This window comes from Periophthalmus magnuspinnatus, chromosome 21, assembly GCF_009829125.3.
Source record: "Periophthalmus magnuspinnatus isolate fPerMag1 chromosome 21, fPerMag1.2.pri, whole genome shotgun sequence".
Classification (NCBI taxonomy): domain Eukaryota; kingdom Metazoa; phylum Chordata; class Actinopteri; order Gobiiformes; family Gobiidae; genus Periophthalmus; species Periophthalmus magnuspinnatus.
In genome coordinates this window covers 16,587,448-16,611,813 of record NC_047146.1, presented here as the reverse complement: position 1 = coordinate 16,611,813, position 24,366 = coordinate 16,587,448, and the positions used below count along the sequence as shown (strand labels likewise).

Sequence of the window (24,366 nt, the reverse complement as noted above, 5' to 3'; positions counted from 1 at the left end):
TCAGCAGCTGCAGATCTGAACTACTTGCTTTTTTTATTTTTTATTAAAGGAACTATTTGTAGCCTGTGCTCTTTTTTACAGTTTTAAAAAGGTACTACATTCACAGTCAATACAATTACAACTGAATGTGGGTTACCAGAGCCTTAACCTGCAGATAGCGGAAACAAGTTATTCTCATTCTCAGTATATAGACAGGCCATGCATCAGAACCTCCTGAATTCACTCACTGAGCTGCAGAGGCTGCACTAGCACTGATTCATGATTGGCTGCAGGTGCTGGTGTTTAAGTAGTGATGATTCAGATCAGAGAGAGCCCTTTTAGGTGTAAGAATAAATCATCTTTATTAGAGTTATTATTAGTAAAAGGTATATTTGATTTGAACATGTTTACCTTGAACGTTTGTCCACTGATCCAAAGGCTGGCAGTGCGATTCCAGTTCTCATAGATGAATGCTGTTGTTGTGTCCTTGGGCAAGATACTTAACCCACTTTGCCCTCAGTGTCTGTGTACACTGGTGTATGAATGTGTGTGTGAATGGGTGAGTGGTTCCTTGATGTAAAGCGCTTTGAGTGTCTTGAAAGTGGAAAAGCGCTATGTAAAACTCATCATTTATCTGGGTACACTCATTTTGAAATAAAAAATCTACATACAGTTCATTTAAGTGATGTCATCTATTCAATATTATTAAAACATTTGAATAATACAGATACTCCAAAGTCTTTATAACATTACATAACTATGAAATTCTATTGAAAAGCCTTATTACTTCGGTTAACCAACAACATACCCCCCGCCATATTACATTTCACATTTCATCTCTTCTCAACCCATCAACCAAATGCGAACAATCTCTCAACGCTCAATCTCCGCTCTTCATACGATCTCGCAATTACCGCTCTCCACCTCCCAACCACAGAGCCAACCCAGCAGACCGATCGTCTCAAGACCCTGGCACTTCAAACCCGACCTTTAACCCCCAACATTTGACCTGCCTCATTCACCTGTCCACCCTCCGTTGTCCAGTCCGGAGAGAAAGATGATCCAAGATGGCGGTGACAGCCCACAGTCGCTTCACAGGCTTTGTATGAGGGGTCAACTCTGAAGCTCCCCTAACACTTAATTACAGCGGAGGGGACTATCGCATGACGCCGGCACAGACTAATGGCTGGGAGGACGATTGGGGACATATGGTTAACAGGGTTGAATGCGTGGAAGGCTTTTGAGGGGAGACATCCTGAATTGGGTCAATACGAGAGTGAGGGATGGACAGTCACGAGGGGAGAAATGAGAAGTCAAGTTTAGAGAAATGAAGTTGGACAGAGAAGGAATGAAGGAGAGTGGACATCTGCTGCAGGGTTCAAAATGGGGAAGAGGCAACAGCAAACTGAAACAAAAAGTGCATGAAACTTGTTTACTAGTGATGGGACTTTCAGCTCTTTTATGTGATCCGAATGTTTTGCTTCCGTTTATTTCAAAGAGCCGTTCAAAAGACTGGCTCTTTTTATATTTATTTATATGACAGAAGACAACGTGAGAACTCATTTTATCTACAAACTAATCACAAAGAGGAATGACCAAGGCACCGATCTGTTTAAAATGGTTCAAACTAAGAGTGGGCGTGTGTTTGCCCTTTGAAATGATGCAGAATTTAAATAAAACGTTGCACTACGATGTCTGTGTAATCCCTCACTCATCCAGGTATGATCCATAGTAAAATAAAAATGCAAATCTGTCAACTGGACAAAAATGTTGTAGGAGTGAAGAAGACTTTTCGCTGAAGACAATTTAAATAAAGTAACTGAAGGAGCGGCTTAGATGAGCAGTGAAACGCCTACAACATTTTTGTCCAGTTGAATTTTTCTTTTAGTCCCTTGCACTACAATAATAATCACAAAAAACAACTGTTATTATGATCCCAAATGTGTTTTTCTGCGTAAAAAGCTCTCAGCGGTGTTACCTGCTCTGCATCTGATTATTGTGTTCAGCGTTAATCAGTGTAAAAATGCACAAAAACTAGAAAAAGATTTGTTCCTTTAAAAAATAAATAAATCCGGTTCCAGTTTCTCAGTTGAAGGAATCGTTCAAAAGAGCCGACTCGTCCAGGAACATCACATCACTATTCCTTAAATTGGGAATTATGCAGTATTTTAGTTTCTTTTATAGTTTGAAATAGGGTTGAACCATTTGGGAAAAGCCATGAATTGAAAAAAAAAATATCCCCAAAAAACAACTATTAGTTATTAAACAATATGAACTCTAATATTCAAAATGCCCTAACATCAAGTAGTGCCCCCTAATGGTGCATCTCAAGGGGTTTATCCTATCAAATGGATGTCAAATTTACTTCAAGCTAGAAATACATTAAAAATGCTCCATGATTTTCACCCGCCCACACACACATTTTTCCCATCTCTTTTTCATTGCTGCTTTTGTTTTAGTAAATACCATGGAAGTATTCACTGTCAATACATGGAAACAGGAAGTGACATCATGCCTCTTCATGAACATTGTCATAAAACACTACACCTTTCTCAGTACAAAATGTGTTCAAATTAGTCTAGACTTTTGGGGTCAACCTTTTTTGTTCCCATTGGCCCCTGTGCATCATCTCCAGTAGATGCAATTTTGGCCATATTTACACTTAAAATGCCTTATTTACCTACAACAGCACTACATCATAAAAATGTAATGAGGAAGAGAACATTGGAACTCTTGCACACACATATAAATATTACCAAAGACAGGGGTGGGCAATTATTTTTTCCGGAGGGACATATTTGAATCCAGACATGTGGCGGGGGCAGGACCAGTGTGATCATTGGTATAACAAATGCTCATACGACAATTTCTGTAAGACAGGCAGTGGTAGAGCGTAACAAAGTAAAAGTAGTAAAGTATTGTGCTTAGGTATACATTTTAGGTGTCTGTACTTTACTTATGTATTCAAGTAAAGTGCAGAGACCTAAAATTTATGTATAGTGTATTAAATGTGTGAATGAAACACAACTCGACTTATGTTTGTGATGAGGGAACAAAATTATATGGATACTTTTACTTCAGTACATGTGAGAGCAGGTATCTGTACTTTCTACTCCACTGCATTTTTGAACAGGACTGAAAAGTAAAAGTGTTTTTTTTTATTATTATTATTATTATTGTTGTTGTTTGAGACCTGCTGAAAAGGCTGAAGGTTTATTTTTAACACATTCATAATTTAAGCAAAAAAAATAAATAAATCTACACTACAAAAATCACTACATTTGATCTCAAAATTTGTGCAAAATACTTTTACTTTTTACTCTTTAAATACATTTATAAACAGGTACTTTATCAATTTTACATAAGTAGATTTTTTCATGTGATACTTTTACTTAAGTTTTTTTTTTTTTTTTTTTTTGCTTCTGTATCTGTACTTTTATCATTTCTGCAATTACTTGAAGATTCATGAATCAAGGTAGTTTTCATGATGGAGCGTTATAACATTGCTTAAGTTTTTCTTTTTTTTTTTCTTTTACATAATATGGAGCCTTTTAACAAATGACTATGTGTAACCTCATTATATTCATGCCACACTTAACCCTAATACAGATCTTTGTCAGTTGGCTGGCAAACTCCATAAATCTCCTTGAATGATGACCTGGCGTAGCTGATGTTAGCCACTTCCTCCCTCTGTCCCACCTCCAGGACCTTCCCCCACTCCCGCTCTCGCCTCTGCCCAGGAGAAAAGCCCGTCGACTGGGAGAGAGCGGCTTTCAGATCCCCACCCCCCCTCCCTTTGGTGGTTCTTTATGGAGAGCTTGGGACCATCAACATGACAATAGTAGAATGTGCTGGAGCGCTTCGGAGGCAGATCCTGTGTTTGTTGGGTGTCTATGGGCCCTGGAGAGCTGGAGAGGGGCAGGGGGTGGGTCGGAGAATGGATGGAGGACTTTGATCACACAATAGGAACGGGGCTGGCTCAACTTTGGATGATGTTAAGATGAAAATGATAGCAAGCAAGAGCTATTTTGTATTTAACCAGGCAAAAGTTTAACCATGTCAAATACGGCTCGGTTCAAGATGTGTATTCTGTTAAGTACATTGATTCATTAACTTTTTGTTCATGTGGCTGAACTTTTTTTTTTTTTTTGCCCCAGTACAGATAGATTTTACTGTATACTGTCTGCATTAAATTAGAAAGCATTTTATCAAGAATGTAGAGGTAATGTCGGTGTGCTTTTGGCATTATAGTGACAAAACATCATAAGTTTAGACTTAAATTTGTAGCTCAGTGAGTGAATTGTGGAGGTCCTGAGCTTTCACATGTGGCACGACCTGTTTATATACTGAGAATGAGAAGAACTTTAGCTTATGGCTCTAGCAACACAGATTCAGTTGTGATTGTAGTACCTTAAATAAACTGTAAGATGTGCATATAGTTCATTTTAAACCATGTGTGAAGTTATAGAACGTACTTTAGTCCCTTCCCTCACTCACTGTGGAAGCAAAACAGAGAAAAAACTGTCTGGGATAATGATCATTTTTGAATAGGAATTTTCCAACTTCAAGTCACCCAGAGCGCATTACATCAAGAAACTACTCATCCATTCACACACACATTCATACACCAGTGTACGCAGACACTGAGGGTGAAATGGGTTAAGTGTCTTGCCCAAGGACACAAAGACAGCATTCATCTGTGGGAGCTGGAATCGCACCGCCAACCTCAGTGGATTTGACTGTTAATGTCAAGAGCGGGATCTGAACTTTTGTATCAGTGGACAAACGCTCTACAAACTCAGCTACTGTCGCTTCAAGGCAGTTGCTTGCCCGTGGTTTTCATCCAATGTTCCTGATTGGATACAACTTTAGATAAAACACTAATACTAGTATCAGAATACTTTTGAAAGAATGCTGACGTTAGTATTCTCCATGGGTTTATCAACAGGCTATATAATAATATAGTTGAGCAATGCAGCTTTAAAATAAGATACCCCCACTTTAAACAATGACCCAAACTAAAAAAAATTAAATGGTTCATCCCAAGGGGTTTATTTTCCTATTAAATAAATGTCAAATGTCAAACTTACTTCAACCAAGAAATATATAAAACATTCTCCATGTTTTCATACACACTTTTCCCACTTTTATCATTGCTGCTTTTGTTTTAGTGAATGCCACGGCAGTATCCACATGAATACATGGAAACAGGAAGTGACATCATGCCCCTTCATAAACACTGTCATAAAACGCTACACCTTTCTCGGTACAAAATGTGTCCAAATTGGTCTAGACTTCTGAGGTCATGTGAGGTGAGGACAGTCCAGTTTAGTTCCTGAAAATTTGACTTTTAAATCAAATATGAATATGAATAATGTTGAACTCCCCCACTCCTTGACCTGGTTTAACCCTGCAGAGGATGTGTTATCTTAAGCAGTAGTGTGGGAACAGAGGAAGACCAAGCTATTTTGGATACTTTCTCTATTAAAGATACATGATCTGAAACTGGTCACTGCTGACTCACTTTGCAAAAATCATTAATATTATTCTGGGAAAATGTTGTGTAATGTTTGCATCTATGACAGTGTTAACCTTATATTCAGTTACTTAAAGAGGGGGTCTTGTGCAAAATCGACTTTTTGGAACTTTCTGCCACATTATAACATTGTTTCGTCATCAGAAACACGCCAAAAAGATGTTTTATGTATCATCCATGCATGTTTGAGTGATCTTGTGATCTCTCCCGAGCACTAATCGAACCCTCCTTATGGTTAGCAGTACTAGCCACAACGCTCAGCCCACAATACTATAAAACAATACACTACAACTTCACAAACCTGATGCGATGTGCAGTAGTTTCATTAGCAGGATGCACGCTGATTGTCTTGTGATATCGCTCTGAATGGCGAGTGACAGAGAGCAAAGCCTCAGCACTGACCCCACTCTTGCTAGCCAAATATAACACACGACTATTGTGTTTATTCTAATTGCATTCAAAAGTGGGATTTTCTAAGCCCCGCCTCAGTGACACGGACATCTCTAAGGCATGACTGACAGCTGATTATCAGAGGCCGTTCTCCCCGACATATCCCTCTTTCAGACGAGATTAGAGTAACACGAAACCGCCATTTTAGATCTTTTGAAACTCTAACAACCTTCCCGAGCCACGCAACTCAGACGGCAAATTCCCCCATTAACGCGCGGCTAGGATTCCCACAGGGGTCGGCGTACACCTCCAAGAAGTACTCTGGATTATTCATCAAAAGTCTGCATAGTGTATAGAAGTGTAATGCTGGTTCCTCCCATCTTTAGAATTGAAGTAGAAAGGACTGTGGGTTGTTATGGAAATAGTCAAACTGTGGTAACAAAAAATATTTGGCTTTGAGAGTGAAATAGGAGATGGAAGCAAACGATGTTATGTAATGTGTGGCACTGCTAGCTCTATATTCAAATGTAAAGTAGGCAATGTATTTGGAACCCCTTCATAATAATAATAACTCAATTAGCCTTAATAAAGCAAAAAGTCTCAGTTACTACTTAATTAAGGGTCTAGGAGTAAGTAGTTGCTAAACCTGAATCATTCTTAATAAACTGGTAGTGTTATCCTATAGTTTATTTGTTTGTTAACTAAATAAAATAAAATAAAAATGTATATAGTCACATTTATACAGCGCTTTTCTACACTTCATACACCAGGGCACGCAAACAATGGCGGCGGGGCAGGATGAGTGTCTTGCCCAAGGACACAACAATTGTATGCAACTTTGGGAGCTGGAATTCAAAAAGCCTGCCTTGGTTTGCATCTGGTTTTCAAATTTATGACATTTACATATTTCATTATTTACGCATTTATCCATTTGTATTCAACAGATATTTGGACTACTGTATTTCAAAAGTCATACTGAAATCAGACAACTCCATAATTGGTTCTGTGTTGTTAACTGCTTGAGGCTGTGTATAAGTGTGTGGTAGGTCGACATCACCCTGGATAATCTGGTTTAATTACACTATAGTTAGCAAAGGCACATTTGAGCTGCAGTGGAGTCGGATTGATCATTTGGATGGTTGGGTTCAGTAACTTTGCAAAAAACACTAGTATTCTTTGTGCCACCTCCACCATTTTTTTGTAATGGATATCTAAACATTGTCGGGGATTTATGTGCACAACCAAACTAAAATTCATTCTCTATATTTTGTCTCAGTGGGCTGTATTCAAATAACACTGCCACACTTTAATCTACATAGTTTAACATTGCGCTTGAGGACTCTATAGTGAAATAGACTGTTTAACTCATTGACCTGGTTTATGGTTAATATCTCTGTAATTACTGGGCCTATCCACATGAAACCAAAACCAGCACAAATGGCTTACACTGGAGGAGCTCAGAGTAGAGCTGCTACTCCTCCATGTCGAGAGGAGCCTAGGTGGCTCGGGCATCTGTTCCGGGTACTTCCTGGATACCTCCCTAGAGAGGTATTCCGGGCATGTCCCACTGGTAGGAGGCCTATGGGACTATGTCTCTCAGCTGGCGCCTTGGGATCCCCCCGGAAGAGTTGGAGGAAGTGTGTGTGAAGAGGGAAGTCTGGGCCTCCCTGCTCAGGCTGCTGCCTGCGCGACCCAGCCCTGAATAGAGTGGAAGAAAGTGGAATGGATGGTTTATAGTTGATATCTCTGTAATTACTGGGCCTATCCACATGAAACCAAATCTAGCACAAAGTTTAACATCATGTGTTAGCATGAATAAAATAAGGTGAAATCATTTATCCACAATAGCTTCAGAGAAACTACGAAAAATGGTACCATCATTCAACCCCAAATATGTGACTGTCGTCAGTTGAAACAACTTTAGACCATAAGATTGATAAGTTTTGGACCCAATCCCAAATAAGACGGTTTAACATTTGCAGATGTTTTGATATTTCTCCCAAAAACAGTGAGTTATAGGCCCCTGCTCTCTATCTTAAATCATGACATCATTAATTTCTACACTCAGCCCAGTAACGGCAATAAATCTTTGAGTTCAATGTTGAAGTGTCTTGCCCATTGACACAAGAGCACTACAATGTACTACTCAATGGAATGTTACAACCAACTGTCTGAATAATTACTAGGCCCGAGCCTGGGACTACGTCCCGGCGAGGGACTCATTAAAACCACGTCAGGAGCCCAGAAAATGGCAAAAATCAAGTAGTAAACACGCCCCGACATGCCAGTGACAAATATCAAAAATTAGAACTCGACGAGCTCTAATTGTCACAAAAGACCCCGAGAAAAAAAATAACAAAAGACGACTCGGTAGCGCCACCTCAAACTTTGATTTTCATGGGGCCAATGGGAGCCCGACTCGGAAAAAAGTCAACGTAAAAATCTGAAACTCACATAAAAAAAATAGAACAAATCAGAACAAAAAAGATATTAAGGCCCCACCCTAAAACGTACAGGAAGTCGGCCATATTGGATCAAACCCAGGAATGACAAAAGCGCACACATTCTCAGTCAGGACATCCCCTCACACAGTATTTATCACAAACACTTAAAATTAAGGCAAAACCCATGTGCAATTCAAAATTATCAATTACATTTTGAATATGACTTTGGGTGTGGTCATGGTGAATTTTCAACAAAATTGCAATTTTTTGGAAAATTTCAAAATAATATTTCTCTTTCACACCTTTTTTGTTTGGAAAAAGCTAATACAGCGTTTATGCAGATTTGCAAACTGAACGCAATGTAATTTGGTCAGAGGTAAGTTTTCTCGCTCTAACCCCACAGAGGAGACGAAACCGCCACATGAAACTGAAAAATCTGATTTTGAAGAAGAAACAAAGCGTTGTAAGAAATCTAAGGTTAAATCCAACCTCATTGGTAACGAACAAGCCAAAAAGACTGAGGAGCCTTCAGTAAGATTCAAGATGGACGTTCAAACACCAAAGCCCACTCGCTCTGAACCTGCAAAGGAGACAAAACCTGAAGAAGTTGGTTAAACCATCCAAAGATTATGAGCCCAAAACAGCGATGGGCAGATGCAAGAGGCAGGAAAACTTCAAACTCCCCATAGCACTGAGAAACATGGAGGAACCTGACGATGAGATGGAGATCATCTGAAAGAACCATATTTTTAAGGGCTTTAGCCAGCTTCCATGCCAGCTGAAGAAGAGCAGTGGAGATGTGGATGCTGATCTGGAATCAGTCCTGCACCAACAGCAAAAGCCCGAGAAGAACAAGAAGAAGAAAAAGAAGAAGGATTGGGCTCACTGGCTTTTATGTTAAAATATTGAGCGCCTCACACAGAGACTGAACCAGGTTTCAGTCCTGGTTTGAACTTGGTGAGTGTGAGTTTGGATTTTGGTTAATCCTTTACCTTAAACCTTAATTGGACTAAAGGAGGATTAAACAAGGTCTAAGCTGGGATAAACAAGGATGTTCATTTTGACACACTGTATTAAAAAGAACATCTAATAAATAAACATTTGAGCTGCAGAGACCTGTTGTACTGGTGATTTGATTTAGTTACAGGTAGGGCAATGTTTCTCCTAAGCATTGACATTGTGATTAGATTTGCAATTTCTTTTTTAATAAAAGGATTCTGTTCAAAGTTCACATTTTAAACACAGCTAGGAGAATTGACAAAAGACTAAAATATGAACTGACAAACTAATACAAGAATCACATTTCAGAGCATGTTTATACAGAGCTAAACTACAGGGTTAGTGTTTTTTCCACAGAATAACACTCCATGGAGACACAGGGAGGGCATCTGACACACAGGGACATTTCAGAAGATTTATGCAGAATAAAACTGGAGATTTTGTTGTTTGTGGAAGAAATTATGGTACATAAAACATTGCAGCCTTTGTGATTTGCTAATTGCATTCAAATTGTGATTTCGATTCAATTGTGATACATTTTGCAGCCCTACAGTTTACAAAAAGTCTATCAGCCCATGTTAAATTCCTTAACTTTTCATTATTGTGCAAAAACTAAACACTGGAAAATATGCCAAAATGCTATAAAATAGGGCTGCAACGTGACTAATCATGACTAGTCAACTATAAAATAAAATTTCTGTGTAATCCTTCAGTCGCCCAGGTATAATCCATAGTAAAAGAAGAAAAGCGAGGGTTGCGAGGGCCCCTTACCTCTGCTTGTAGTTTTAATTATTGTTTTTATATTATTATCATTCCCAGTGTATAGTCCCCAAAAAGGAAAGAAGGTAACATCTCCACAGAAAGGAGCAGTGGTGTACCCTCCACTTCAAAAAATGACCTAGCTAGTCACTAATATACAAACAAACAAAAAAACAATATAATAATCCAATCATAAAATTTGAATCAACCAAATGAAATTATGAATCCAGGGAACGGAACATCAAGAGCTGAGAAAACAAACTTTTGTTACATCCAGTTGAGAGAAAAGCACAGATATATTTAAAGTCTACAAATGCACAAAATACTTATACTTCTATGGAAGATCATTTTATTTTTAATTTTTAAACACATTAAAAATGTATACTGAAAATTTAATCAACTGAAATTCAGAACAAAGTAAAAAAAATCCTAAGTGAGAAATTCAGTGGCATTTAAAATTCTAAATCTGGCTCTTCAGCGACCCTTGCAAAGTTACAATGGGCTGTAAACATTTACCTCCAACATGACACTGGAAATATTGAATCGCATGACAAGCTAAGGTTGATATGCAGCTCTCCCACTGTGGTGTGCCCCTCCGCAAGGCTTGTGAGGACAATTCAACACTGCTTGCAGTTTTAATTTTATGTTGTTTAATTTTATTTTTTTTACATTGACAGTTCCTCTTGTACATCTGCAACATCTGAAAACTTGTTATAACACAATAACAGCTCTACATCGCTACAATAGCTCAGTGGGTATAGAGTGTTTGTCCACTGCTCTGAAAGTTGGCGGTTCGAATCCCGCTCTCAACATAAACATCACTGGCTGAGCCGTCAGATTCACTGACCCTCAGGTTGGCGATGCGATTCCAACACTCACAGATGAATACTAGTTGTTGTGTCCTTGAGCAAGATGCTTAATCCATCTCTAACCCAGCGCTATACAGTATAAAAATGTGACCATGACTATTACCTTCTCAAATCTAAAATTAAACTTTGAGAAATTATTTAAAAAGCAAAATGACAAATTGAATGGATCTAATGCCCAACCTTTGCCGCCTTATGAATTATGTGCTTTTAAATATAGTCATGGAGGGTTATTTTGGGCCTAGCCTCTGGGGAGAAGGTTCACAATAGCCTGATTTAGCTGGGGAGTGCCAGTTTTAGTTTTCTTTACGGTTTGCTGTGTTTTGCTGGTTATCTGATGGCAATGTCACTATATTTTACGGGCGAGATAAAAGGGTTTGTGCAGCTGATAGAGCGTGAGATAGCTTTGAAAAATGAGCAGTTAAATATAGGTTAAACTGGGACAAAATACACTATTTGTTCACACTACTGCTCTGAATGCATTATGATTCGTATGTGCTAATTTAGAAGTTGTAGTTGTAGTTGTTGCATTGAAAGTAGATCACATCTTTAAAAAGTTGTACATTTTCTTGCTCTCAGGCGTATAGGAAGAACTACTTGTCTTAAAGGTTCAGTATATAACTTTTCTGGTGAAAGAGCTGCTAAACCTGCTTGTCTTCATGGAGATATTATTGATTTGCTTTGGAATGTTCCACAGTTTGGCATTAAAGAATGGGTATAATGCAACATTTTTTGACTTTTCTACAACATTTATAATGTTGTTCCCTCAGCAAAAACTGGCCTGAAGAGGTTTTTGATGCATGTTTGAGTATTTTAGCAATCTCTCCCAGGCCCTATTACTAAGATTCTGTGCAATGCTCAGCCCACAAGCCTACGTCATCCATGTTCCCACAGCGACAATTCTCCATAAATATGCAAAAACATGATACAAAACTGTACACAGCAACTTGACAAACCTGATGCTTTGTGCAGTGACTCAAAGCGTCAAAAACGAAAGTGAAACTTATTAAACATGTTACTATGATGTTTTTGGTGAACATAGCATTTTCAAAACAATAAAAGGTAACATGGTGATCAAAATATGTTACATGTTAGCAATTAATACCCCATGAAAGTAAAATACCCTCTTGTTAAGCTGATTTATCTCCAAGCAAGTGACGCCACCTGGCCAAGTTACAGATCAGATCTGTGGAGAAAAGAGTACATGTATTTAACTTATTTCCGGGCAATAAAAACACTAAATTGATATGTGCAATGCCCATGCTTTGGAACATTCCCAAAAAGATGGCAAACCCCCACCTGAAAAGTTACACAGTGATTCTCTAAAGAAGACCTGATTGTACATTTCATGGTAGGCCAATTCCTTGTTTGTATACTTCTTCAGCAGGCTACAGTCAAACCAACCCTGAAACCTGATCATGTTATTGACCCGAGTGACCCTTGTCTAAAAAGGCCACAGAAATCTGAAGAATCAATTTGCAGTAATACATTAGAGAGTGGTAGGCTAAATGTCAATGTGCAAATTCTGTGACAAAAGCCTCATCTACTCTCTAAATTTGTAGAGAGTAGACCCCACAGCTGTAGGGACAGAAGGGAATTCTTAGGAAGTAGGGGAATGATGCTGAAGACAAACTAACTAGCGATTATTGATTTGAATGATTTTAAGCCTTGTGGTCTGAGACTCTGCAGATTGTTACATTTTTGGAATATTTATTTAAAGCCACAGTATGTAACGTTTTAGCTAAGATTGTTTTTCTTTTTCAACTTTTTGGTTGTGTTTATTGCACTAAAACTCTGAGCACACTTGCATCTCCACAAACCTGACTCTTATTTGGACAGAAGCAGGGCCTCCTTGTACTTGTTGCCTTGGGAATGTTGTTCTTTTGGCTATAATATTCCACAGTATGGCATAAAATGTATCTTTATCCAAGAAGAATGTTTTGAAGTATGGCTTTTACTTTCTGTTTCCATAGAATCATGCAGATGATATGCCATTTCCATACTGTACCATTAAGTACTGCATAAATACAATCACAGTTTGACACTATAGAATCTAAATTTATCACAACATTTAGGCTATATAGTCTAATCTAAAATGTAATTTTGTTAGATCTACACTGTTTTATTCTATGTATGATTAAATGGTAATAATAAAGTCCTATGCTTAGCCAACATGTATTTGACCAGCTATAAGAAGCCCATGCAAACAAATACTAAAGTGTAACCTATACATTAATTAAAACCTGTTATTTTTATATTGTTGAATGTAGGCTAAAGATGTCATTATTACAAATGATGAGAAATATTCAACAAAATAATCCAGAAATGCTGCAGCCTACATTTTACAGTCTGCTTCTCTCCCAAGTCATCTGAAATCCAGCACATTTATTATATTGTAATGCAAATGTAACATTGTAAAAAAATATTAGAGTTTTAATTTAAAAAAAGAACACAAAAAAAAAGACTTATTTAATGAAAAATGTATACCCTATTAGTGAAAAGTTCCGAAGGCTGACGGAAAATACCGAAGCCCGTGATGCATGCTGGGAAATCACAACCGTCGTCTATCCGCCATCTTTCTTCTCACCGAAGCTAGGAGGGCAAAATAACAAGCACATTTTAATGATTCTCTTCACAGAATAAAGTTATTTGCTGGCTGTAACTGGCCCGGTTGAACTCACACTAGTTGTGGAAAAGGATCAGCGGATTATTTTGGTTTCACAGCCGCTCAAAGACTTCTGGATAGCGGTACACTGCGCCTGTCAACATGGGCCGCTCTCGAAGCCGCAGCTCGTCCCGGTCCAAACACTCCAAAAGCAGTAAACACAGCAAGAAGCGGAGCCGATCCCGGTCCAGATCCAGAGACCGGGAGCGCTCCAAAAAGAGGTCCAAGTCCCGTGAGTCGAAGAGGAATCGCCGTCGGGAATCACGCTCTCGGTCCCGCTCCAACACAGCCTCGTCCCGCAGAGAGCGAGCTGTTTCACCGCCCGAACGCATCGACATTTTTGGCCGGACCCTGAGCAAGAGGAATGCCCTGGATGAGAAGCAGAAGAAGGAGGAAGAGGAGAGGAAGGCTGAGATGGAGCGACAGAGGAAGATGTGAGTGCTTTTGTATTATTTTTGCAGTAACGTATCACAGCGAACATGCTATGCTAGTTAGCCTTCATTTTTGCGTTCCCTTTGAGTTGGCAGTGCGCAGGCTAATGCTAAGCTAAGGGTGTGCTAATGTTAGCATGGGGCAGGCCTGGGACTAAAGGGGAACTATCACTCACCATGTCATCCCAGTGTGAAGAGTTCAAGCTAAGGCCGTTATGAGGACATAATTGGATAGTATAATATCTGATGCTGATGCTAAATTCTACTGTCATTTTCTTGCATCACTCGTGTTACTATTGAATGCATGACACCATAAAATAGTAACATCATCTGGTGTGCATGTGAGTGTATTGCAGAGTTGCACATTCAAACCAGCAATACAACGCTTAATGTCAGTGCTTTAATTGTATTATTTTAATGACGTGGAGTGGTTACAACTTTCACAAGACTTACTAAAGAGTTACTAAACTGCATCAAAACTGTACATTTTACTGACTTTGGCGTGTTTGACACTAGGGTACAGACACACTTTGGGGAAGGAAGAGCTGTTCAGTGCACATTAAATAGGAGATAACACACAGTAGGAGTCTGGAATAAGGCCTGGAATGTAAACATTGATAATGTCAATAATTTGATAATAGACACACTACCATACATTCTACTATGTGTTTTGGAAACAAGTCAGAGACTTGTAAAAAGTGAAACAGCACCTGAGAAAGGTATAATTTCATTAGTGTGGTAATGGTAGAGTTTCTCTCAAGTTACTGTCTGATTTATGACAAAAGGCTGAGCAGCTGTAGTGTCAGTGAAACACTGTAGGACAAGCTGAGGTCAGCGGCCTGTCACTCCGGAGTCTTGGAACACTTAAAGTCCAGCCCAACACTAACCCTGGAGCCCTGAGTCTGAGCTTTGTGAGCTCTGTGTTTTAGCCTGGGGCTGTACACTCCTGAGAGCAGCACTGCCCCACACCTGCTCCTGTGCGCTGCTCTCCTCAGCGCTAATAGCCACAGGGCCACTTAGCGTCGCATAGAGATGCTAATGTGGAGCCAGTGGGACTGTGCAGATAAGGACAGGCCAAGCTCTGGTTTCTCCGAGCTGAGCTGACCTAGTGAAATGAGATCTGAGGAGGCAGCCCGTGTTGTGACACAAGCAACTCTCCCAGCCTCCTACAGCTTCCTGTTTGGAGTCACTCTGGACAATACCAGTTTAATAAAAGGAACAGGAACTGTTGTGCTGGCCCTTGGCTTGGATTATCTCAGCTCTATTTAAAGAACGAGTTATGACAACACGATAAAAAGATTGTTGACAATCCGTGTAATACTCAAAAAGACAAGGGCCTTTCTTTTGACTCATTTATAGCTTCCATCAAATACAAAATTTTGCATTCATTTAAGACCCTAGAATTATATTGAAAGTATCAGTTCAAGTCCAAATAATTGAATCAATGTTTTGATTAATTGCAACTTTTCTGACAAATATTGCGTCTGTCTGTATTGTATATGTTTGAGAAAACACTGCTGCATGAGGAACTGATAAACTAAAAAAAGAATCACATGCATTGTAGGTCCATTTGCAGAGGACATATCTTACTGTTGCAGGCAGCCTCTACTTCAGCCCAATTTGAATCTTTCAGACCTACTGCAGTGTGAACTGTGAAGACATCTTTAACATTAAGTCCCCTAATAAAAACTAAACAGAAATGTAAAGCACAAGTATATAAACCATAATAGGCCCTTTATTGCTGACTGTAAGTGTTGCAATAATGAAACCGCCCTGGCCCTCAGCACTGAGGCCCTGTGGCTGCACGCTCTGAGGGCCTCATGGAATTGGCCCTAGAGCACAACATGAGCAGTAGCAGCAGTCTGTGGAAAACTGCTCTAGCCATAATAACAAGTACAGCACAGCGCCTCATGTGGCTTTATTAACTGGAAGAGTGAACTAGTAGACCAGGCTGTTTGTCCTGTCAGCCACATTTCTCACTTTGAGTGGTCAGGGTCTAATAAAAGTGTGCTCTGCTCCTGCCGTGAGGTTTTCAGTGTCTTGAGGTGCAATTTTACAGTGTTGATATTATGCGTATGGGGAGCTTTGAAGTTGATATCCTCTGGTTGGGGGGAATGCCCTCAACCCACTGTCAAAATATTCAAATAATGGTGCGTCACAAGCGGCAACACAAGTATAAAGACAGCAGGTCAGGTGGTATGTGGTAAAATGTTATAACCAAAAGGGACAGGACACTTTAACCTCCTTGCCTATGTGACTTTTATGATTGAACAGAATGTGCTTTCACAGTTAAAGCTCCGAACGCTAAAACCTAGTGACACATGAAGACTGACTATAGAGGCTCTTCTGAGGCTAAAAACAGTAATAATGAGTGAAAGCAGAACTCTGATTTCAATATCCTTAGTTAGATATTGCAAATACTACTGTTGAGTCAATCGCACAATAAGCAATTATTTTTATCACAGATCTTCGTTTGTATTGCTGGATTTCAGATGACATGAAAACATGAATACAGATGATGGGGAAGCTAAAATGCATATAACTATATAGTAGGTCCTTAGTGACTAGGTCTGGTCACTAATGCAAATGAGTAGGTTTAGCATTTGTGAATTTGCCTATTAGATAGTTGATGAACTCCCATCTGGGAGTATGACATCATCATCATCATCAATTATAGAGTCCACCAAGAGATGATAGCCACATCTAGAAGTCTTCATCAGACCCAATCTTAACTGCCTCTTGTTTGTCGTTCTTTTGTGCAGCCGGCAGCAGGAGATTGAGGAGAAGCTGATCGAGGAGGAGACGGCGCGACGTGTGGAGGAGCTGGTGGCCAAGCGTGTGGAGGAGGAGCTAGAGAAGCGCAAAGATGAGATTGAGCGTGAGGTTCTGCGACGCGTAGAGGAGGCTAAGCGCATCATGGAACGGCAACTGCTCGAGGAGCTGGAGAGGCAGAGGCAGGCCGAGCTGGCCGCGCAGAAGGCCAGAGAGGTAACGCTCGGTCGTTGGGAACGGAGCCCCCCACTGTCCCCTGTGCTTCCCCCTTATGCCCTGGGCACGCACCGGGACTCCAGTACCTCTCATAGTCCACTGGCAAATCAGATCTCACTATTTATTCGAAGCAATGAGCTCTGTGCACAAGAACATCTGGCTAGTTCCTGTTTACAGGCCTCCAGACTGACGATTTTAATTGGGTGCACCAGAAAACCAGCACCAAAACTTTTTGTCTAAGTTAAAACAGAATGGGTTAGAAGCCTAAAATTTTAAGTAATAAAGATATTAAAGATTAGCTTTTAAGGATCTTTACAATTCACTACAGTAATTGCAGAGTGAGACCTCTTATTTTTTATTTCAGTTGTTGATCTTTGACGTCTTTTGCTGTCTAGATTTATTTTCTTTTTCACGCAACCGCGGTCTCATTTAAGTAACTAAATACAGTGTGGAGAATCTGCAGGTTTGATGTTTACATTTAAAAGTAGATAGTGTCTCATTCAGAAATGACTGAAAAAGCCAAACTTATGATCTCTACAGTGCATTTAGCTCTGTGCACCAGAGCGTGATCTGAGTGCATCGGCCTCAGCTCCGACCGGCTTTAGTGGTCTGGTCAGAGGTGAGGCGAGAGCGCTTTTTTAGTTGTCAGTTAAAACAATAATTTTAAAATGTGTTCTATACTATTTAATCTGTGTTTATAATGAGGAGAGAGGACACAGGAGAAGGAATAGTGAAGTGATTAGCATCTGTCAGGCACACCCAAAGACAGTTTTTAGTTGCACCAGAGAAAGTTTTAGGCGCATGTGCACCCAAATTGGTTGCACTTTGGAGCCTCGTGTTTACCAAACTGCTAGGTGGCCAGTTTTCAGTCCTGTTGTATTCCTATGGAAAATATGGGAAGCCTTCCTTAATATATTCTTAACTTGCAATCATGTCAATTGCAGCCCCAGGTACAATCTTTAATTAATAATGGATTTGATAAAAATTCCCAATGTAGAAGTACCACAAGACCGGAAACGTGGCACCTCACGATTTGGTGATGTTCTTGTGTAAAGACTCTTTTAGGACATTTGAGTCAACATTAGCACTTACCCAACTAACATATTACTTTAATTTACATTTATTAGGGAAGGTAGTAAACTTGATTAGAAACTGCAGTAACCCATCACGTCCTATTCTTGTCTTCCCGTGGATTTATGTTGACTCCCCCTTGTCCCCCTTTAGAAGAATGCTTTTGTTGACACTACAGTTCTTAGTTCTAGTGACTGAAAGAGCCAGCCAAAGCCCAGCGACCCAACTTACAGCAGGAACAGCCTGCTCCCCCTCCTGCTACATCCTCATCTATGTACATTCAAATTAAACTAATTAAAAGGCATTTGTTTTCAACTTCCTCTTAAGGTTATAAAGTCGTCAATCCATCAAAACATAGTACTAAAGATTAAGTTCATACATAGGGTTATTTGCCCAAGGACATATTTACCTTCAACAGACTTTTTCTTTCTGCACTCTTCAGTCTGAATAGTCATTGTCTAATAAGTCCAGTTTGCCTTTTTGCCCCTTCCCTCTCACTTTGAAATGCATGTTCAAATGTTTTCTTAGCTGCAGCGGGACTCATAGTAATCCACATCCTGTTTCCAACTGTCTTTGGTCTTTATCTGTCCAAGTATTTTTTACACTTTAATTTGAAAACATTTTGGAAGCCAATCAAATGTACTGTGTTGTGTTCTCATGCCTTGTTCTCCTATAGGGTGCTGCTAAGTTCTGATATTGTTGTAAATCTGTGTAAACATGTTGTTTTGACTTTGGACACACGACTTATGCCCTTCCTAACTAGCATTGAGCGAGCAGACGGCAGCGTGTCCTGTACTGTAAGTGCGCCGTGGTGCGTCCTCCCCACACACACAGACACTGCACTCAGACGTATACAGACTTTTACACAGCCACCGCTCTGACCGCTGCTCACTCCAGCTGTGACACACTCATGTCTGCTGAGGCCCATCATGTCCTGTACGCTCGCGCAAGGTGCCCCTCTGCATCTTGTCCCTATAAACCATGTGATTGCCATGGCATCTGTCACATGGGCATAGGCACGGTATGATGGGTAGCTTTCAAATATGGCACTCTTGTCTGCAGGAGTAGAAGAGGAGCTAGGTTACTTGTGCTAAAGCATGTTCATCATTCTTTGCCCACACTCAGCTCCTCTTACCAGTGGTGTTCCACAGGGATCAATTTTAAGTCCTCTCCTGTTTTCTTTATACATCTTCCCACTTTGTTAAAATTGTCCTTCTATTCAATCCAGTCAATGGGTGAAACACTCGTGTGTATTTCAAACATCAGTGTAGCATTGATATACCTAGCTTTTGAATGTAGATAACAAAAGAAATACTCACATGTTGCTTAACTTATCTGAGATGTAGAAAAATACCCAACCAGCCTTAGAACCTTTTTCAAGCTGCCCAGTTTTCTTTCTAAACTGTTTCCCTCCTTAGACCCAGCCCTTTGAGCCTGGGTCAGTTATCTTGCAGAAGGACACCTTTGTGCTGAGTGGAGGATGGGTTAGCCTTGAATTCAGACTGAGTGTTAAACTCTGTGGGCTGAGTTGGTGTGGCTGAGAGTGGTACTGAGTACCGAGAGTACCCGATAAATACAGAGGAATGCTGAGGGCACGGTTTGGCCCATACCTACATCTACCACCTCCGCACCCACCCACCAGGAGCGCTTCTGTCAGCAGGGGGTGCACTCCGGACCAGACAGTAAATACAACCGTTTAACGCTGACTCTTTCATCAGTTGTGTAGGTACACAGGCAAAGCGTAAAAGGAAAAGCGTAGGTATACGTGCATTGGTGAGCCAAAACTATTCCCTACTTTATTTATTTGTAACTTTCTCTGCTTTTTATTAATGATGTTACCTTTAGAGTGTACTGTCTGTCATTTTTAAATGTCTTTGAGTGTGATGAGTGGGGTCCTCCTTTTAGAATGCAGTGCAATGCAATGTGGCCTAGGTTTGATTTTTATTTTGTTGTTTTTAAATAATTTCAGGGCAGCACTAGAGGGAGGGCTTAATACATGAAACAGGGCTCAATTCTCCCTTGCAGTTTTGTAATTAAAAGCATTTGGGATGAGTGATGAGTGGCACATTTGTGTAAGACTGGAGCAGCTTCTGTGCGGAGTGAGTGCTGTTTGCCTGTAAACCAGTGAAGGCTGTGAAATCAGTGTGTGTGGGACCAATAGAGGTTTGTGTGTGAATGCTAGCATACCTGAGCCCGTTCGTGAGCTAACATGGCACCGTGTCTTCCATCTAGGAGGAAGAAAAATCCAAGCGGGAGGAGTTGGAAAAAATCCTGGAGGAGAATAACCGCAAGATCGCAGAAGCTCAGGCCAAACTGGTATGCCCCCCTTGTACTACATTGGCCTATCCCTGCTCCTTGCCCCCTTCTCTGGGCACTTTCTATTCACTGCTGTCAATTCTACAGCCCACAATTTATAGCACTGCTCATTTTGAACCACCAGGCCATCATTAATCCCCATGTAACCAAATACACAAATATCAGGCTGTCAGAATCTGAAGACAAAGTAGGTTTACATAACATTAGAGCAGAAAAGGGCCATTTATAACTGTTATATTTTTATATTAAGAGCGCAGAACACATAAAATCCAATAGTTCAGATTTTCTTTTGAAATAACTTCAAAAGAATACTTTTTCAATTTCCCTGAAGCAAACCCAATTTGTAGACCTGTATAGCTTACTTTATTGTCACTTATTTGTGAAATGTAAATATGTTATGATGAAAAAAAGTACTTTGCATAAGGGGGCAAATTCCCTCCACAAAATAAATGTATATATACAAATTATGTCCTGTTAGAAAAATAGGTTGCATCTAGCTCCTTAATAAATATTTGAATTTAAAATTTGATCATTCATGGAGCAAAAAAGGCTTTGCTTATAAAAACCTCCCAAATGTTATAAAATTATACAAAAAAACCCAACATAATCTTGTAGTGTACAGCTCTTACAGTCAAAATAACACTGTGTGCTGTCAGTGTCTAATCATAAAGCGGGTTATCATCCGAGCCAGGACGTAAGGCTGGTGCACTCTTAGCGTGCTAGTTGTTGTTGGCATAAGTGTGATTGTAAAGTGCTTGTAAATTTGGCCAATAATTAGGATGCTTGGAATGCGTTGGGAAAGTGAGGTAAGTATGGACCACTAGAAACTGTAAAATGAACTAGTTCCGTTTTTCACAGCAAAAAAAAAATGTAGTTATAATTTAACAGCTAACAATAGAAGCTTAGTTATATTTTGCAACACTGATTGATGTTACTCTTTTATGTGATCAAAACATTAATTGGCCATATTCATTTGAACAAACATCTCACCATAGAACAGAGCTTCTTAAAAAAAAACATGTTCTAGTGTAAAGTGATACTGATTACCCACTGGAACCCAAACAGGCCCCAAACACAGACAGATGAGTCAGGCCTCCACATCTGCTCCATCTGCTCTTCCTGTGATAAACCCTTCCACAACAAGACCCAATAAGATCAAGTCCTTTGGCCCCAGTCCCCGAGCTGAGTGGATGTGAGGTGATAGTTATCAGAGCGTGTTTTGCCATGGCTAACCGCGTCTCTCTCTTTCTTCTCCGACCGGCCAAGTCTGACTCATTTGTAAAGTGGTGTTTATTTGATTCAGTCCCCGTGTAGACAAACTTGGGCTTAAGCGCTAATAGAAAACAAAGTTGCCACAGATGAGAGGAAGAGCCAGTTTTCATAGACACTGGCTTCAGAAGAACTCTGCTTGTCCTGGTTTGACCTCATAACTGCACAGCCAAGATTACAAAAACTTTTGTAAAGTTTAGTATTGGTAGCCTCATAATAATATCAAATATTTATAAATAGAATACAACCTTAATTTGATAAATTTCAAAGGCCCTATAATCTTAAAGGTGCTATATCTGATTTTTACAGTTTTAAAAACATGGAAAACAGTTCATCTTCAGGTGTTTGCAGTGGTCCAGTTATTCGTCAATTACCTTATGCATTCCGAGTATCCTAGTTATCCACCTCAAGGAGTTTATAAGCCCTTTTCAAGAGTGTAGTTTATTACTTTATTATTTTAAAAGTACGTAATTAAAAGGTGACTTTTCACCTCATTTGTGGTGAAATAACACAACCTTAGTCACAGAAATTGAATGAAAATAAATTTAATATATGTAATGTAATAATCAAGCTGTTGCGTTACTCTTACTTTTATAAGCACATTCCTCTTTTGTTAAATTCACTGACGATGACAATAAAGCCTTTTCTGATTATACATTTTAAAGACAAAAATGCTGTCATAATTTGCCCTTTTGCTCTTTTTCAACCACAGGCCGAGGACCAGTTGCGAATTGTGGAGGAGCAGAGAAAGATCCATGAGGAGCGCATGAAGCTGGAGCAGGACCGGCAGCGGCAGCAGAAGGAGGAGCAGAAAATCATCCTGGGCAAGGGCAAGTCCCGGCCCAAGCTCTCCTTCTCGCTTAAAGCCACCGAGTGACTGCTACCCTGCGCCCCAAAAGTGACGCGTTTCCCCCTTCCCCTCCCTCCACCCTCCTCCAGCTCTCCTCCTCTGTGGACCGCACGCTTCGTTCTTGGAAGTGTTACCAAGCAAAAACAAAAAAAAAGGAAAGGCCACCCTCCTCCGCCGACCTCCATATCGCAGCGGTTTTATTTTTCATTTTTTAGGGATGAACTTGTTTTTTCCCATGTAGAACGCTTGTCCGATTTTCAGTCTTAACAAAAGCAAACTGTATGCCTTTTTACATGTCTGCAGTCAGTGTGAACTCTTCAAAAAAAATTTGGTCCCTTATTTTTAGGAGATGTAGGACGTGAAAATGTACGTAGGCTGTCTGTCAGTCAGCGGTTTTCATGGTTAGCTTGGGAGTTGGCTCTTGGGTTTCCTGTTTTCATTTCTTTTCAAAATAAGAGCTCAAAATCAGTAACCATATTTTTGAAAGCACACTTGAAATTGCTTCCTTTTAACATTTGTTGCTGGTTTTCTTGTTTTTAAAAAAAATGCATTTTTCATTATGAAATTGCTCAAAAATTAACAAAAACGCTAACCCAACTCCCAACCTGCCAAATGAATTCAAAAGATAATGGACTTTATTTGTATGTCATGCTATTTTTGTCAGAATCCACAAAACTTCTCCTTATTGCAGGGTTTAGATCCTAGAACATGAATGCTAACTATTTTCTTTTTTTTTTTTGAGGGGTAAAATTTGCTACAAAAACCTAATCCAAATAAGAAAGTTGTGTTCTGTCCCTGAAAATTTGATTTAGTATTGGAATATGGCGTCTTCGCTTGGTAAGTGTTGGATGCACAGGTCCAGGTAAGAAACTTGGGGTCATGAATGAAAGGGTGAGTGAGTGAGTGAAAGAATGAATAGTTGCATTATTGTGTGTGTGAATGTGTAATATATGACCTCAGGCTGGTGTACTGAAATTGTCCTTGTCATGGGATTTTGAATTTGTCGTGTAATTCTCCCCAGTTGTCAAGGGACTGAACCATTCAATAAATCCGTTGAATGCTACAATGCTTGTCTAATATTATTCAAGTTATTGGATTATTTATCAAAATTGCAATTTAAATTACAGAAGTTTTATCTTTTGGATTTTTCATAAAGCACAGAAATGGGCAGAATTGGACATTGAGTAAATGTTTGGTCAATCTATGGTTTACAACCCGAACATTTTTAGAAGCTTACAAATATGCATTCTATTTCACTCATTTAATAAAATAATACGTAAGACTTTTTTTTGTTTTTTGTTTCTGAATGATTTATTTCATTTGCACAAAGCTGGTCACATGGTACAGTGAAGATATGACTATGTGTTGGACGATGTGAATAAAAGTGAATGAATTAAGTAGTCTCTTTTTCTGTCAATAATTGTGCCAGTTGTAAAATTACAGTGGTTGTGATGTTTTTAAAATACCTTGCTAACCGTCAAACTGGAAAGTTTCAAGTTCTTTTCACCACATCTGCTACTATACGGCTCATGGGCGACTTCTTAACCTGTTACACCCAGATTCCTGTTTTTATTTTTTTTTTTTACAGAAGTGGAAAAGTTCATAAGTGATCTTTACTACAGTTTGAGATTAATTTATGGGCCTTGCCATGGATTTTAAAAGGTAAATCTGTATCTGCAAATATCAGTTATCAGCAGCAGCGGCAAGGCAAATGTCGGTATTGAACCTTCCCAAAATGTAATGCACACTACTAGTCAAAAAAAACAACTAAACATTGAACGAGAAGGTGTGTCCAAACCATAG

The 24,366-nt window shown here is 39.6% G+C and overlaps 1 protein-coding gene across 1 annotated transcript; it reads left to right on the top strand.

Annotated features, from left to right (window-relative positions):
* Window positions 1-13,508: 13,508 nt before the first annotated feature.
* Window positions 13,509-23,629, top strand: arglu1a (arginine and glutamate rich 1a). The gene is made up of 4 exons (XM_033986718.2): window positions 13,509-14,072; window positions 16,832-17,057; window positions 20,361-20,444; window positions 22,426-23,629. The coding sequence occupies exons 1-4, from the start codon at window positions 13,741-13,743 to the stop codon at window positions 22,588-22,590; spliced, it is 807 nt and encodes a 268-aa protein (XP_033842609.1). The 5' UTR covers window positions 13,509-13,740; the 3' UTR covers window positions 22,591-23,629.
* The last annotated feature ends 737 nt before the right edge of the window (window positions 23,630-24,366 follow it).

Coding starts and splice junctions, on each gene's coding strand:
- arglu1a (XM_033986718.2), top strand. CDS start 13,741: ATGGGCCGCTCTCGAAGCCGCAGCTCGTCCCGGTCCAAACACTCCAAA. Junction 17,058..20,360: donor CCGCGCAGAAGGCCAGAGAG/GTAACGCTCGGT, acceptor TCTTCCATCTAG/GAGGAAGAAAAATCCAAGCG. Junction 20,445..22,425: donor CAGAAGCTCAGGCCAAACTG/GTATGCCCCCCT, acceptor TTTCAACCACAG/GCCGAGGACCAGTTGCGAAT.